Source organism: Myotis yumanensis, unplaced genomic scaffold (assembly GCF_028538775.1).
Source record: "Myotis yumanensis isolate MYYU_CA2020_CCGP unplaced genomic scaffold, mMyoYum1.0.hap1 SCAF_21, whole genome shotgun sequence".
Lineage (NCBI taxonomy): Eukaryota > Metazoa > Chordata > Mammalia > Chiroptera > Vespertilionidae > Myotis > Myotis yumanensis.
Genome location: NW_027223772.1, coordinates 989093 through 1006827, shown reverse-complemented (window position 1 = coordinate 1006827; position 17735 = coordinate 989093). Strand labels below are relative to the sequence as shown.

At 42.1% G+C, this 17735-nt stretch overlaps 1 protein-coding gene across 9 annotated transcripts in view; it reads left to right on the top strand.

Annotated features, from left to right (window-relative positions):
• Positions 1 to 17735, top strand: part of ELAVL2 (ELAV like RNA binding protein 2) — a 163650-nt gene that overhangs the window by 68125 nt on the left and 77790 nt on the right. For 7 of the 9 annotated variants that reach the window (XM_070400845.1, XM_070400847.1, XM_070400848.1 and 4 more), the window contains exon 2: positions 15912 to 16002. The exons of the other annotated variants lie outside the window; for them this stretch is intronic. In XM_070400845.1, coding sequence (XP_070256946.1) covers positions 15931 to 16002 — 72 coding nt within the window. In that variant the 5' untranslated portion in view covers positions 15912 to 15930. The remainder of the gene's footprint in view (positions 1 to 15911; positions 16003 to 17735) is intronic. 9 annotated transcript variants of the gene reach the window in all.

Sequence of the window (17735 nt, the reverse complement as noted above, 5' to 3'; positions counted from 1 at the left end):
GAAAATCTATACTTTATAGATGAGGGAAGTTACTGATGTTAAAAATTTGTCAAAGATAAAAAAAACAAACAAAACCTAAGCAATACAATGAGGGCTGGCAGCCAGCTTCTTTACTTCATGGGGGATTTTACTTTGATTCTGTTTCCATATCCTCATTAGTTGTCTGTGAGACTAGGACCTGGATGGAGGTATTTACCCCCTGCGGTTAGTTCCTGGCCCTGAAGTGGGCTGATGTGAAAGCTTACACTCCCAGATTTCCCTTGCATGCTACCAGACATTGAAACCTGTTTTTTTCTCCACCGTGGTGTTTACCTGCCATCTCTTAACTCTTCTGAAGACCTGAACCGAAGCCTTCCTTTTACTACAAATGGATGCATTTCATTCCGATATTTTAAATATGGGAAATAACTAGCTGTGCTGGGGAGCTGCTTTGTTACGTTTGATAATTTTGATTCGAGCACTTATTTCTGTTACCTTGGCCCTTAATGAGGAATACAGTAAGAATCTTGGTGCGGGCCAACGTCATGAATGATGTGAACTAAGCTGTAATTTTTGTCTGGTTTTCATGTATTCTGGAGTTTAACTTTATAAGGGCATAATAGATGGACCAAAATTATGAGAAAGTGATGATATAGAGATGCATAAGGACTTAATACTTGCAAACTTTTGTCAGATTTGGGGGTATTAGTATGTAGAAAGCTTTTTTTCCTAAATTTGTTAGGCTGAAATTTTACCTGGAGGGTTAGTTGTAATCAGGTATTGAAGGGAGAACTTAAATACTTGTCAGTGTTTATATTTAAATAAAATGTGAGAATGTCAGATTCTTTTTAGTAAATTCTCTGTTGTTTGACTACTTTGTTTTGGAATCTCATACAGTAGCTTAGTAAACAAAATACGAAGTTATTATAACGTACTGCTATGTAATGTCAAATGTTGGTCTGTTCCCAGTTCACATACTATAATACAGCCCTGGAAAAAGAGAGGATCTCCCTAAATTACATCTGAGGTTTTGCAGGATGGGCAGTATGTTCCCCATGTTTTAGGAACCCATACCTCCTTCCTCATAATAGGGATTGGAAGTTCATGAGGACATTTTTAAAGGAAAATTAGGGGTTCTGAAAAAAACAAACAAACAAGATAAATTAATAGCATTAAAGTAATACTTGGCAGTCTTAAAGATTTGCAGTTGACAGAGAAATAACAGGTTCTATAAAACCCTCAATTTTGAAGTTCTTCCAGCTTTTTATTTTTAGCTGTGGCTTTTAGCTTAATGAGAAGAGGTGAAAAGTATCATTTTCTCCTAGTCTCTGCCTGAAATCACAGAAACTTCCAGTTCAGGTAAGATTCTCGGGAGAGACAGACCCTTGTTAGGCATTGGGTGGTGGTGGTGCCTGCTCTTGGCTCAGACAGACCTCTTGTTTCTAGAGATTTGCAAAGAATGGTGAGTTAATTGCCTCAGGATTTTAACCAAATTGTAATTACCCTGATATTGCCAAATGGACCCGGGGCAGTTTGGCAGTGTTTTGAAAACTTACACCTGAGACAAAATAGCAGCTTGGGGACTGTGGAAGCTGCATTCAGCCTGCCTTCATCCAGGGGAGCTCCCACCAGGGGCTGGTCGCCCGCCTTTGTCCACCACCGCCTGCCCGCTCTGTTGGTTCCAAGCAGGTTCTCATGGGGATCTTTTTGGTGAAGCTGAAGCAGCAGAGAGAGTGTGGAGTAAGACCTTTTTATACACTTTTGTCCCTACTTTCACTCTGTCCTACCTCAAATGTAATTTCTGTTGGCCACGAGAGACAGTTTTTACCGAGGTTGAACTTAAAAGGTTGTTTCTATTCATTCAGGGCTGCTGGTATAATGCAGGGTGATCTTTATTTTTTGTGTGTGCTGGTCCCCTTCCCCCCCATCCTTGCAATCCTGGAGATAAGCACTTAATAGTCCCCTCCCCTTTTTTCTGGTATCAAAATATTTACTTAGGACTGGGTTAACTCAAGAAGGGGCAGGATATACTTAATTTCTGTGGACAGGATGGCTTTCTAGTCCCAATCCGCGTAGCACAGGATGCCAAAATGGATCTCATTTCATAGTGCCTTTAACGTATGTGGCCGTCATATTAAGACGTATGGAACACAGAATGTATGCTCTTTTGCTTCATCCTTCGTTATGGTTATCCCTTGGAATGTTTCATAGACTATTAGGCCTACAATTAGAGATCCTGAGTTTAGATGAATATGATATGTCAAAAAGGGTTGAGATTAATTTGCCCCACCCTAGACCGTCATTCGTTGCACCTCTGTGCTGTCTCAACGGTGACATTCTCAGGCCTTTTGCACCAGGAGTTGTCCTTCCTACCTCTCCACTCACACCTCAGTGCTCCGGTCTTCCGAACCCCTCAACCATCGCGATAGAAAAGCCACACACCCTTCAGTGTGTTTGACCTTTAGGCTCGGAGGTTCGACCTGCGATCCAGCCCTGGCAGGAACCAGGGCGTTCAGGCAAAGGCGTAAAGGAGCTGTTCTTCGGAGAATTGCAGAGGGTGTGCTCCATGCAAAGGGCAGCCTGCTGGCTAGCAGCTCTGGGAATGTGGCCTCTGTGGCCAGCCTTTCCTGCTTTTCACTGATTTATTTTACTTTTTTAAAGAGAAGCCAGTCATGTTTTTGAATGAATGTGAAATTGCTAAGTTGATAAAGTTTTCAGTGTTGAGCACTACTAGTTTTGTAGACATTGGCTAGCCCAGATAACATAGATGTAGACTAACTCCGCCTCCTGGCTTCCAGTGTGACTCTGGGCAGAGATCCTGGCCGTTCATGGCTTGGCTGCCTGTTTCTATCTCTTGCTTTCCCATGGGCATGAGCATAGGTGGCTACTGATGACGATTGGTTTTGGGATCTTTCCTTCTTCCTGCTTTCAAATGTGATCCTGCAGCCTCTGTTTGACTTCGTGCATGGATTTAAGCAGAGTCCATTGCCACCTTTTACTTTTATTTTCTGTGGTTATCAGACTCTGCCATTTATTTGAATGTGTGATAATATTTGAATGTGTGATAACTTAGGAAGACTTTTTTAAAAAAATATATTGATTTTTTACAGAGAGGAAGGGAGAGGGATAGAGAGTTAGAAACATAAATGGGAGAGAAACATCCATCAGCTGCCTCCTGCACACCCCCCACTGGGGATATGCCCGCAACCAAGGTACATGCCCTTGACTGGAATCGAACCTGGGACCCTTCAGTCCTCAGGCCAACGCTCTATCCACTGAGCCAAACTGGTTAGGGCAGGAAGACTTTTGACTCCCTCCCACCTCTATGCTCCCTCTTTCCCCAACTTCTTTTCTTCTTGCTGGTCAGAGCCGCTGCTCGGTCTTGTTCACCATGCCGTTAGGTATAGGATGAACTTTGTACCATGAAGAATGCTGCAAGTGGCCACCTGGCTGTGGTTCTTTTAGGTATTTGTTAATGTGTAGCCAACCTGGACAGATAAATAAGAGGATTCATTTGTTTGCATTTTGGTCAGTTCTCAGTATAGGAGGTCAGCTGTCTTTAGTCTCAGCAAGTCAAGAAGATGGGGCATTTGCAGTTAGAAGTTACTTTGGCAAAATGCGGCTGTGTCTTGGCCAGTGATGCATAGTGGTTGTTCCTTCTCGATCTGATAGCAGTAGCAGTGAAATTCACTCTAATGAGTGCCCCAGTGCAGTGGAAGTGTTCTCTGGTCTGAATTTACTACTCCTGCTTCTACCTTGAAGATTCCCTTCCCCCATAGGCGCTTTTGCTCTCCTCCAATTAGAGAATGAAAAATAGTATCCTATTTCCTCAACTCCATTCTGAGTCCTGCCCTCCCTAGATCTTTGTTGTGAATCCTGAGTTCTCTTCCTGAGGAAAGATACATTTCATAAAAGCATGTTTGCCGAGGGGGGGGGGGGGGGGGGGCTCAGGTTACCATTCTGCATTTGTTATCTGATGTTTCTCAACCAGAGAATCTAGATCGTGTGAAGGAACTCTGTAAAATATGTCTGAGAAACTATACTTTTGTAGGTCTCTGCTCTCTTTACAGAAAAAAGAGTGAAAAATTTGGGTTTGATAGCCTCAAGAATGGCTTGAGGATCCTTTATTTTTTTTCCAAATGCATGTGAGATAAAAGTAGTGGATGATGGTACAAGTTTATTTGAGGCTGATCCAAAAGAGATTGCATTCATTACTGCTGTAGACTAGTATATATTGCCTATTACACAGTAGGTACTTTCTGAAAGTCCTGTCAATGGTAAAATACTGTGTACCCACTGCCAAGCGATTAATGTGTTAAATCTACTGTATTAAGGAGTTCTTCTAAAGAAATTTGTTCTTTTTATGGCATAGCAGGACATGGATACCAAGCAGCTCTTAGCAGTCCAAAATCAGAAAACCTTCCACCTTTGCTCCTTTGTCGTTTCACATTTTTATAATGAGGCAGAAATCCAGTTTCATGTTTAAATGCGAAGGCTCTGCACAAGCTCCTATTATTCTCTGGCACTTTAAACATTCGGAAGCAAAGTGCTTCACGTCTTCTTAAATGTATGCCCAGGCTCAGATGTTTAAGTTAGATGTGGTAGTTTCCATAGCAGCCATGACTTTGCCCTTTTATCTTTTTCTTAGATAGTACAATTTTTAGCATAGGTCACCCGGAGAGAGTGTTATTTCTGACTGTAGGTTCTTAAAGACTGCCTGGCAAGCCTTCTCTTCACGGGGTGCAGGTGTGTTCTGGGGGAGCTCCTTGAGGGGTGGAATACGAGTGCGTTGGGGGTATCCTTGTTTTCCTCGCGTCCGGCAGTTTCTTCCCAGCTTCTGGAGACCATGGCTGGGCTGGCAGAGAGGGGGGGTGAACATCTGGGGTGGTCTTGGTGTTTCACGTTGGTGGTGAGTTTTGCTTATTTTTAACTGATTTGATGAGGATGGACCACTCCTGTCTTTCCCTCTCTCCCTTCCTTCCTGAGGCTTTGTTGTTTTCACAAAGGCTTCTAGTTAGGATTTTTTTTTTTTTTTTTGTAATGCTGATTCAACTTGAAGCTGAGCAGATAATACAAGAATTAGTAGGTGTATCTGGAAGGGAATGTGTGTGTGTCAGTGGTGGGGAATGACAGCCTACGGCAAGGCTACCTTCCCGTTTATTAATAACCTGTGGCGATGTTGGCTCCTCCAGGTACATAGAGTCGCAGTGGAAGGTTTCCCACTTGGCAGGGAATGTAAACCCCATGAAAAATCCCATAAACAAGTGGGAATTATTTTTACTTGCTGTGTGCATCTCATGGCAATGGCAATGGCGCTCTTTCTATCTATGGGTCTCTGCACATTTCTTGCTGAGGTGACAAAGGTGAGTGTCTTGGCTAACAGGAGCGCGGAGACTGTGCGGTCCAGAAGGCTTCCTGGAGGCATTGTGCCTCCTTTAGAGAGCTTAGCGTGTTCCCATTGCCAGGAGAAGAATGGTAACGAGGCAGTTGCAGGCCCAGAAAAGAGCATGAGTAACAGTGGGAAGCAGCCCGGGCCTGGGAGGAACCACTGGAGTTGGTTAGGGCCTCTGTGTGCGGCAGGGAGGGGTGGGCATGCGCATGGGAGGTGGGTGGGAACAAGGTCAGGTTGGGTGCCTCACTGCGGAGCTGTTGGTGTGTAGGCAGTGGGGAGTCAGTGAAGGCCTTAAAAAGAGGAGTGGTTGTGGGCTGCTGAGCCCTGGTTAGGTAGATCACTGTAGCAGTGGAACGAAGGATGGATGGAGGAGCAAGATTGGAAGCAGATAGGAGGCTTTAGATCGAGTTGTACTAGCACTGGTTTAAATATCCTTGTTTCTCTACTTAATAGCTGTATGGACTCTTGAAGTTCTGAGATTTCTCATTTGTAAATTGAAGCTACTGTACGGAGCTCCTAGTACATGAGAGGATTAAGTGGGATTTTGTTTGTAAAATATCTAACTTGAGGACTTGTCTGGAATGAGGAATCAATAAAGGCTGTTCCCTACCCTCTTTCAGTAGTTAGGATTCATTAAATTCTATAAGAGGCAGTCAAATAATCTGAATCTCTTTTCTGCAGCAAAAGAGATCCAAGTCCTATGATTTGGTTCAGAGAATTCAGGAAGATGCCTTATGTATGTATGTATGTATTTATTTATTTATTTAACATGATCTTAAAACTGAAGTGCATGCTTAGAAAAAAATGTTTAAATTCAGATCATTTTGAAAATGGCAGTAGGAGAAAAATGGGAGGAGATGGTTCAGTTGTGTGCGTGTGGGGTCATTTCCCTTATGTGTGAATCGTAGAAGTGGTGACACCACATGATACGTCTCAGTCTGCACGTTATCAACCTAGATTTTAGAGTGCATCATGGATGAGACTTCTACACTCTCTCCCTATGTTGTAAATAATAAATCTAAATATAAGTAGAAGATGCTTGTATCATCCTTGGTGTTCTTAGCAAAGGGAACAGAGAGGTAGCAGCTTCTAATCTTAAATATTAAAATCCCAAGTGGCTGAGCAGCTGAGCATGAGCAGACTGAGTTGGAGAGGATGGAACACATGTGCACTTGTGTGTGTGTGCAGGGGGTGGGTGGGGGGGCGGCAGTGGTGTACTTTTTAAAGTAAGGTGTACTAAAATAGACAAAGTTGAAATTCTGATGTGAAACACTTAGGCTATTGGTATCCTATATATTTCAATAGTCCTTGGAGGTCTGGGATTAAAAATTGCAGCACTTTAAGTAAAAATTCTTATCCTCCTTAGTCACCATTTGTGACTGTGCTAAATGTAGGTTAGCGTAGCATCTGCTTCAGAGCCCAACACAGGAGCTGGCAGTCATGATGGAGAAGTCTGCCTACTGCTCTTCCGTCCACAGTGTTCTCGTCAGGAAGCTCCCAACACAGCTCTGCAAGCTTGTCCATTTAGACATGGAAGGAAAAAAAAAAAGCTACTCCATGACCGCAAAGCCAGAGAGGCAGATTTCCTATGGTAACATTCTAAAAGAGGCATTTTCCTTTGTCCAGCAGTAATGATAATAGCCTCTAATACTCACTGGGCACTTCACAGTGTCTAAAGTGCTTTCACATATTATTTGACCAAATTAGACGTATCTAATTAAAGCTTTTTAAAGAACACAGACCCTTTTATCCCCTCTCCCTCTTACCATCGTGGAAATATTTGAAAACCTAGATGCTTCTGTGGTTTGAGTCTTAAGAAAATTTTCCCCGTGTTAAGATGCATCCTGTTATTAACATATGTTCCCTTTTTCCTAACCTCAGCCTATGGGAAATGGATATTGCTTCTTATCAACTCTTAGAAATATGTGTGCACATACATAAATAAGATGAATATATATTATATATATATATATATATATAATATATATGTATTCATTGGCTCAAACCCTTGCCTTATTGTTCATTTATGCAGAGTAGGCCTTGCCCCAATATACTTGAAGATTTCTTAAGCATTTCAGTTAAAATGTGCTGTACCTTAGTGATATTAAGATAATTTTCGAAGAGAAGTTGGACAGAAGTTGAAGTCTTCGACAGTCCTTGACGGGGAACCTAAATGTTTTGACTCCTTTCCCTAGTAGAGAGGTAGCCAAGATCTGACACCAGGGGTGTGTGTGTGCCTGCTGTGGATATAACAAGCAAAGGTAGGAGGCTGGCAAAGACTTTTCCTGATCTGTGGTGTAAAGGATGAACTCCCTGCCTCCTTTCCAGCTTTAACTCTTCAACACATTCTCAGTCTGCAGGTTACCCAGAAATTTCCTCTCCCTCATCCCCCTCCCCTAGTCGGAATCACCAGGACTAAAAATAACACTTTAATTGAATTCCAATTCTCCCTGCCCTCTTCCCTCTTGAAATGTAGTAAATAACCAGGAGCTTAATTACCATAGGAAGACACAGTGGTACTTAGAGGTGTTTTTTTCCTAGCTCGGATGAAGTTGAAAGAAAGTTGTCTTTGGAGGAAGAAGGAAAAGAGCTAGACCAAAGGAAATAAAGTCTCTTTCTTTGTCTGAACCTTGTTTTTCAAGATGTTCCAGCTTTCCAGTCTAAATAATTCCTAGTCATGTTTCTAAATCAAAAGTATGTATCTCTTGGGAATCGCAGTACTTTAAATATCAACTGAAAAGAAAAATACATATTTCCTGGTGGAAGTATAGGTGAAGTATCTATTGGAGATGCCGACATTGCAGAGAGGAAGGGGCTGGCACCTCTGTTGATCAGGTTTAGGTGGCAGGGGTGGGAGGGTAGGGGGGCTTTTTCCACTCTCCCCGGTATATCAGTTAATTACAGGATTTTATATGTCCCAGGGCTGCCTCTCATCATTTTCAGTTTCTCTGAAGCTCAGAAATATTCGTAGCCTCCCAACATTATTAAGGAAATAGACCTTGTTTTGCTTATATTTTACTTTATTGACTTTATTTTGGTGTAAGCTAATTAAAGTTAACTATACTCTTCGGTTTTCTGTCTGTAAGTCCTGCTAAGTGACAGGGACGAGTGAAATATCTCTTCAGGGCCACATGGAGTATTGTGGTCCTTTATTACACTGGTGAGTTAAAGATGATACCGGTGACCATAAAACTTCCTTGTGTTTTTTATTCCCAGTAAGACTGGGCATACTGCCCTAGCCGGTTTGTCTCAATGGATGGAGCGTCGGCCTGTGGAACTGAAGGGTCCCGGGTTCGATTCTGGTCAAGGGCATGTGCCTGGGTTGAGGGCTTAATCCCCAGTAGGGGGCGTGCAGGAGGCAGCCAGTCAATGATTCTCTCTCATCATAGATGTTTCTGTCTCTCTCTCCCTCTCCCTTCCTCTCTTTGAAATGAATAAAAAAATATACTTTTTTAAAAAATTAAAAGAGTGGGCATACTTTCTGTTTTGGAACTTGAGTATGACAGTAGTTAGGAGCTATGTTTTTCACCTACCGAATGAAAACGCCCAACTCCGGGGATTAGAGGATTTCCAATCTGCCTTTCACAAAGTCTGTACTCCCCTGAGGGGGCTCCCTTTTAGCTGTGACTTTTGTAGAAGAATGTCTTCACATTCTCATGTTCTACTCAATATCCCTCTTTAGGTTCCATAGCCAAATAACGACATGGACACTAATTAGGCCCACTCAGGTTGGAATGAAAGAATGAGGTTGGAATGATTCATCTCTAGAAGGTAGCGAGTGTATGCCAGCCTGTAACCAAGATTGAGTTAACTCCTGGCTTAACCATCACTACTGTGGCGGTGTATAAATAGCACAGTTGAAGAATATAGATTTTAAAGTTTACTTCCATTTCCCAAAATGTAACTTATTTTCATCTGATTTGTTTCAAAGGTTTGGGGGGAACTGGGAGATGTTTTCTTATTTTGCATTTTTGACAGTTTTAATGGGGCTTCCTTCCTAAGTTACAAATAGTACTAAGTTTCTGAATAGTACTCTGTTTAGTAGTTGCATCTTTTAAGTTACACCGGGTTTTCAAGACATTTACATTTGCTATTAAATGAATCATTTGCTGACTTCTTGGTTTAATATAAATTCAGGTTTTCATATGTTGGGGTTTCTTTCAAAAGATCTTTCTTTTTTTCTTTGACATGACAAGCTATTTCTTTGCTTACCTTGTATTCTTAATGCCTGGAAATTAATAAATGCATTGGAGGTTTGTTTGAAGGTGAGCAATTGAAATCTAAACTGATACCTTGATAATGGATTGAAACAGCTCACTGAGGTAATTAAAGTAGCACGTTAGTGACGGGTTTCCTTCTGGGTATACCCTCCTCTCTCCCCTCTGATTGTAGTCACCCTCATCACCTTGATTACCGCAGTTGTGTTTTTCACTGGTCTTCCTGCTTCCAAAGTAGTGAGTCCTCCCACACAGTCACACAGTGATTTCCTTTCACAATAGCAACTCTTTCACTTAAAATCTCCCTGTGATTTCCTTTCTGACAGTGGCCTCTGATGGGGTTTAGGACACACAAAATATGGCACCTTGGCACATTGACTGTCTTCAGCTGAAGGAGATTGAGGAAACAGCAGGAGCAGATAGTCCACCCTCTTCCTCCCTGAAACAGGTCCTAAACCTCCCAGGTGAAAGGTCCCTCCTTGTACCAGGAGGAAGGAAGACACTCTTATCACCAGAGAAGGGGATTCAGGGCCAAGAATTCTGTACCAGCAAACGTCATTAAACTTACCTTGCTAGTTCTTCATCACTTACTGTCCCTAGCCCAGACCCCTTTAATCTGTCATTTCTTCAGAAATTTAGTGTTTGTCTAAGCCTGTGGTCGGCAAACTGCGGCTTGCGAGCCACATGCAGCTTTTGGCCCTTTGAGTGTGGCTCTTCCTAAGCCTTAGGAGTACCCTAATTAAGTTAATAACACTGTGCCTACCTATATAGTTTAAGTTTAAAAAATTTGGCTTTCAAAAGAAATTTCAATCATTGTACTGTTGATATTTGGCTCTGTTGACTAATAAGTTTGCTGACCACTGGCTGAGCAAATAAACAGCTTCCTACTCTGGTCATGTCTTTGGGTCTTCATTTTCTTGTGAAGGCTCCCGTGTAGATGTAAAAATTCAATAAAGATTGTGTGCTTTTCTCTTGTTAGTCTGTCTTTGTCAGTTTAGTTTTCAGACCCAGCCAGGGACCTTAGGATTTTTGAAGAAAACGTGTTCCTCCCCGCTATGCCTCCGAGACCGCGTGTGGTCTGGCCTCCAAAGGACTGGCCTTGGAAAGACTGTATTTTGTCTGGAGGAGCCACAGTGGACCAAGAGACAGAAATGCCGGCATTCACAGCCGGAGAACATTCCTCTCTGTCTCTTGCAGCCGTTGCCCTTGTTAGCCCCAAGGCCCAAAAGCTAGTTTGACAGGGCTGAGCAATCCATAGAGCGGGCGAGCAGCTAAAATGGTGTGGGGATGGGGCGGGGACTTGACAGGGATTCTGGGATTGAGGAAATCCCGTGAAGTGTCAAGCCACAAACCTTTATAATTTTAGGGACCACAAAGTGAAGGGCTTTAAAGAAAACAAAACTAATGGCTCATTCCTGTAGCTGACACATCCGCCCATGGATTTGGGGGCTTGGTTGACTCTTCCATTGCTTAATTCTGCAAAGCTGAAATGTATCCCCGAAATGCCATTTTGTTGGGAAAGGTAAAACATTGTTCTGTAGGAATGGTGTCTGCTAGATAGATGACCCCATTTGCTGCTTATCCAGCTGTCACCTGTAAGTGTGCATCCCTTCACTGATTATTTCGAGTGCTTAGATGTGTTTTGGCCAACGTTGCCGTCTTTAGGTAGGTTCTGCTCTTAAACTTGAGAGACAAATGACTTGTTTGTGGTCAGAGGAACGTTATGCCCTGGTACTGATTCTGCCCTGGTATCTTGCTCCTCAAAGAACCTTCTTGCTGCAAATAAGTGTCCAGACCAAGGTCACTTTACCCAAGCTGGAACTTTCTAGTGTGAGAGAGACGTTTGCCCTTGACCTTACTCCCGATTCTTTTTAGAGCTGTTATCTATCTATCTATCTATCTATCTATCTATCTATTTATCTATCTATCTGGCTAATATGCAAAGTGTCCCCTTGGTAGTTTGATCCAGAGACCAGGAGTTGGATCGCTTGCTATGATGTGTGCTGACCACCAGGGGGTGGCGAGGAAAAAAGGAAGGCCCCGGCCCTCAGCCGGAAGGAAGGCCTCGATTGGCCCTGATCGCTGGCCAGGCCTAGGGACCCTACCCATGCATGAATTTTGTGCACCCGGCCTCTAGTCTTTTATGTTTGCTTAAACTTTCCAGTTTGTGTTGAATCACACCTGTTTGAAATTAATAACTTAGTTATGATGCATTTTTAAACACCTTTGTGTTAAAATCTGTTCATTTTTTTCACACATATCTTTGCTTCTGCCATTTTTCTCAAGTTAGATGCCGATTCCAGATGCCACTGCTCCGTAGCCCTGCTGGCCAGAGGCTTGGAGCTCATTTGTGTCATGGTTTTGGGTTTGTCTTGGCTTCTGGCTTTTTTGTAGTTGGCAAGTTGGCATGTTGAGCTCTTGAAATAAAAAAGTACTCAAGTGGCTCCTGGCTGGTATGGCTCAGTTGGTTGTAGTCCTGAAAACCGGAAGGTCTTGGGTTCAATTCCTGGTCAGGGCTTATACCTAGGTTTTGGGTTTGATCCCCAGTCAGTGCGGGAGACAACCGATCAATGTCTCTCTCTCACATAGGTATCTCTCCCCCCCTTCCTCACCCCCTCCTTTTCTCTAAAATCAGCGAAAAACGATTTTTTTTTTAAAGTACACAAGTGGTCCAAGTAATTTCCTTTGTTATGCCATTTAACAAGAGTTTGGATTTTAGTTAGTAAGGATGACTGATGGAGTGTGCCAAAAATTGAAAACAGGTTTTCATAAATCTCTCTCTGGTTTGAAATGCTTGAGATGGGATAGGAAAACAAGCTACCAGGTTTGCATGCATTTAGGGAGGTGACTGCCCATTCCTGCTCCAGTTTTTTTTTTTTTTTTTTTTTACAGGAACTGTTCTCGTCTTTACTTACGTTTTCGAATGCTTAGTCTCTACAACCCCTGACATGGACGTGGGGTGGGTTTGGCTGAGGCCTTCCACAGAGATGGAACCTCATGAGCAAAGCCAGAGAACGGATGTCTTTGAATGTGCCGCACCTGTTTAAGCCACACCAAGTGTTCCAGATTTTTCCTTACTTGAATAAGTGGGCGTGTAGAGGATCTCTGATATTGATAATGTTTGTACTGAGTATTTGTACTTCATTTGATAGGCAGGAGTGGAGGGCGGCTATTGAGGGTTGAGGAAAGTCCGTCTGGGAACAGTGTCAGTGTGGACCAGGATGATGAGGGGACCTTTTGGGAGGCTGGCATTCAGTGGTTCAGATGAGAGGTGAGGGCCCAGATCAGGATGGTAACCATGGCATTGCAGAGACTGGTGCAAACAGACAGGCCTCACGGGGGGGTGCAGTGGCCCTTGCAGCAGTCCTGCGATGACATTCACCTGCAGAGGTCTGTTCCCCAAGTCCTGTGGGTGCTAGGTCTTAGAAACCTCCACTGCAGATAAGGCACTCAAAGAGAATTCTCAGGATATATTTAGGATGTTTTTGATTAGCAACCTCTTTTGTGTGGTGGCTGTCTTGCAGAGGTTGGAAATAGCAAAGAGGCTTTCAGATTATTTTTATTGGGAAGATTGGAAAATAGGGACTTTTCCTTTTCTCTCATGTGACCAGAAAACTGTCGGTCCCAGATAAGAGAAATCAAGCAATAGCATTGGTTTCCTAAAATGTACTATTGTGATTAACTTTTGAAATTAAAGTACACAGAGGGCCATTGAAGTAAAAGGGAAAACAATTCAATTTTAAACGTTTGTATAGATATATGGGAAGTAAACTGTGTGAGTGGGATAACATAGAGGTCCCTCCCCGCTCCAGTAACATCATGCCACACCAAAACTAACACCTCATCCTTTTCTCTTGGAGTCCAGGGAACCTTTAGAATATTTTAGACTGATCTATGTGAAAGTGCCTTTTCATAAATTACTGCTTGGCGACGAACGACAGGAGGAAAAGCAGTCTCAGTTGGCACAATTGATGTCAAAATTGAGACGTGAACATACATTGAAACATATTTTTCGGCCTTAAAATTAATGGTTTGGTGTCATTAAAATACGGCCTTTTTTCCTCTTTCCGAAGAGTTTCAGAGCCAGTGGGATCTATAAATAGTGCCCAGCCCGGTTGTCTGTGGTAGATTGAGTAGAGCAGACTCGCCTGTCCTTAAGTGAAGGGGAAGTAGCTTTACATTTTTAGTAACTGAATTGTTGGCCAGCATAAAGGTAAGGGCCATGTGAGCAGCTTATTTATAACTTCCCATAAAGGTATGTGTCTGCCTCAAGCAGAGAAACTGTCTGGGGTGCTTGCAATAGGAAAGTGCAGCAGAATCATTTTCCATACCCAGCTTCCCCTAGCTCAGTGGTTCTCAACCTTCTGGCCCTTTAATACAGTTCCTCATGTTGTGGTGACCCCCAACCATAAAATTATTTTCGTTGCTGCTTTATAACTGTAATGTTGCTACTGTTATGAATCGTAATGTAAATATCTGATTTGCAGGGTGGTCTTAGGCGACCCCTGTGAAAGGGTCGTTCGACCGCCAAAGGGGTCTCGACCCACAGGTTGAGAACCGCTGCCCTAGCTAGTTGGTGCAGTAAAGTGATGGTTGGCATCCCCCTGGGGCTTTCAGAAAGGGGGGGGGGGGTGTCAGTAGATTAGTTCATTAGTGTCCCCTCCTGTGGAATAGAAGGGACTGAGGCCATTCAGTTGGAATCTATGGTTTTATGTAGTGAAAATGTTTAGATAGGAACTCCCAAGGGTACTCAGGATAGAGCAAGCTTGGTTTGACCTGCTGAGTGAGGTCCTCCACCTATTTTACCTACGTAGGCTGACCACAATTAGGTTATTGTCAAAATATTGCATGGGTTTAAAAGCACTTTATTTTTTCACAGGTTCAGTTCAACTATAAGTTTTTTGGTTTTTTTAAAAATAACATAGAAATCAGCCTGAATTCTCTGGTAACAGTGGGAGAAGGGAAGAAGATGAAACATTTTCATGGCATCCTGTAAAGATGGTAGATGCCAGAACATGGAATCCATGGTTACATGTTATTAATGTCATCACTTGCATGAAGAGTAAATCGAAGCCAGATTTAACTCTGAGGATAAAGTTTTTATCATCATAAATATGCAAGTCAAAGCTGTTTTTGGCCCTCCTTTGTTGCTCATTGTTTATTTCAGAGACTGAGTTATTTTTTTGTTTTGTTTTTTTTTAAAAATATATTTTATTGATTTTTTACAGAGAGGAAGGGAGAGGGATAGAGAGTTAGAAACATCGATGAGAGAGAAACATCGATCAGCTGCCTCCTCCACACCCCCTACTGGGGATGTGCCCGCAACCCAGATACATGCCCTTGACTGGAATCGAACCTGGGACCCTTCAGTCCGCAGGCCGACGCTTTATCCACTGAGCCAAACCGGTTTCGGCTTGTTTTTTTTTTTTTTAATATTATGTTGACCATTTAAATCACCTGCATATATGGCTAAATGTAAACTTTGGCTTTTGTGCCAATACCGGTGGCTTTGTTTAGTATTCGGGCAAGTTGTAATAAGTCGTGAATGGCCCATTAACTATATTGGAGGCCTCATAGCAGCACTAATTTCAAATCGTGCTGGGTTTACAATTTACATATTAAAAAATGTTCACTTGATTTCGTTCAGGGACAAAGCTGACATCCTATATAAGCATTACTCCAAACAATCCTATTTATTGGTCCAATTATTTCAATTGAAGGATGCTGGTTTACTGCCTCTTAGTATATGTGAACAATTCTCAGTGAAACTGTGGCAGAATAACCTCACAGGGTTCCGATTCACTTTTAATTTTCAGTCCCAGGATTAAGGATCATTTAAAGTATAATGTAACATTGTGGGCAAATATAGCTTCTCTTAATGCCCTTCTGATATTTTGGGGAAAGAGTGCTTTTATGCAAAGCGTTCACTTATGAATTGCATGACTGCCTTTCTCACTATAAAACTTCATTCACATTTCCTCCCTTCTCCCACATCCATAAGAGTTAGGACAGCATGCAGTGCTTTTCTTCATTTTACGATTTAAAATACATTTTTAAGGTAGTCCTTTAGGATAGATGCCAAGGTAACTAGTTAATACTGTTTTGAAATCAGGCTCTTAATTTAAAATGCTTAATTTGTGCAAGAAAGCGACATGTTAAAATGAATTTGGAAAGATTAGATTGGAATTGCCTCAAATTCAATTACGCCACACTGCATGGACGTGCTGGGAATATTAATGCAATCACTGTAAATTTTGTACAAACTGATCTGTTGCATTATCTTGCTCATCTAACATACGGTACTTTTTGTGTCCATATTGCAGACGGCAACTCCAAACTAACATGGCAGTCAGACTGTGTGATGTGGCTTCTCTGCTTAGAAGTGGTTCGTGGGCAGCAGAGCCTTGGACTGGGGTCTGTGGGATTTTTCTTAAATTCTGTAGGCTGCTTTTTTCAAGCATGTTGCAGGAGTGCTGAGGCCATACCAAACACTTGAACTTTTCATTTGGCATACGAATTACTCTTACATTCAGCCGATGACGGTATGGCCATCATTAGGACTTAAAGCCCATGGCAATTTTAACCACAGTGGTCTATGCAGCATCAGAACCATGCTTTTGTCTCTGACTTTTTCTATTCTAAATTAGGATTTAGCGCAGACTCAAAGAAAAAGAGTGACAAGCTTTCTTTAAAAAAAAAAAATACAAAAAAGTTTTGGTATGGTCTGAATACTAAGTTACCGTAATTCTTTACATTCTGTTTACTATGTATTTTTTTGGTTACTAAATTTTTGAAGTCATTCACAATTCCTGACGCTCCCCAAAAGTTGTTGAAATGGTAAATCTGGCTGGAAATTATTTGCCCAGTAACTGTTGAAAGAGTTTGCATTCTGTGAACAGTTGTGTTGAGCCTATCAATGAAATATGCATTATTTGTAAAATATAGCACATTAGTATCATTTTATTCTGAGCAGATGGTCCTATAGCTGAGAGATGCTGTAATTTTCAGTGCACACAGCCTACTGCAGCTGTTCACTTGAATGTTGGCTTAGGAGCTCATTCTTGCCACCTGAACATGGAAATAAATGTGCAATTAAGTGAGGAGTGTTTGTTGTCCTTGCTAAATCCTGCTAATTTCAGTCAGTGAACACTTTATGTTTCAAATGCCATCCCAGTGAGCTTCAGTCCAAATCTCAGAGTTGGGGCTCATCTAGTTTCTACACATGCATAACCCTAACTTTTGAATAGCGAGTTGTTTTAATTGGCCTTGGCCTCTCTCATCCTGCAGCTCATTGTTTTCATAACTGCTGGGCAAAGGTTAATCCCACAAAAATTATGCTGTGGGAAGTGACCCATAGCTAGTGTTCTACAAATTGGAACCGTTATGCTTTATTAGGAAACCTGAAACCTCCTTTCTCAATTTCAGGTAAATTTGTTAATTATAATAAAATGCACATCCTGAATTGTGTCAGATTCCCCCCCCCCCCCATTCAGGTTTCTTTATTCCTTTAAGCAACTCCCTGAGAATACTTGTCCTAGAGATGTAGCTTGCAGCTTGTGGAATAAAGACCCATTTCTTTGAAAAGAAGAGGAAATGAAGTCGTGGAGGGGCTATGGGCTGTTTGATGTTTCCTAGGTCCTCTGGCTTTGTCTCCTATTTTTTATCATGATAGCACTGATTCTTGTCCCGTGCGGCCAGCCTCAGTCTGGCCCGTCCCAGTCTGTTCTCTGCTGCCTTCTTTGTAAACATCTCTTGCAGCAGAGATTTCTTCCTATTTTGCTTATGCACCGTTGTGTCCTTTTGTTTTTCCCAGGCAATATGTTTTTTTTTTAAATACTTTTTTCCCCTCTTTTCCTGTAATACCCTTTTCCTCTACTTGGCTTTTTAAATTTTGTCTCAGATTCTTTGCTTTTTTATATGTTAAAACTTCCCCAAAACTAGTACCCGACCCATTCAGAGTTGTCACTTTTGAGAAGTGGGTTCTTTTTTTGGTAAGTTGAGTGGTGTATTAGATGAACGAGGAATGGTGATCTTTTCAGCGATGCTTTGGTGTTTGGATTCTCCCACAATCTTGGCTATCCTGGGTAGAAAGCTGTTGAAAGATGGTTTTAGAAAATTTGGGGCTGTGGTTATGAATGATTCTGTTG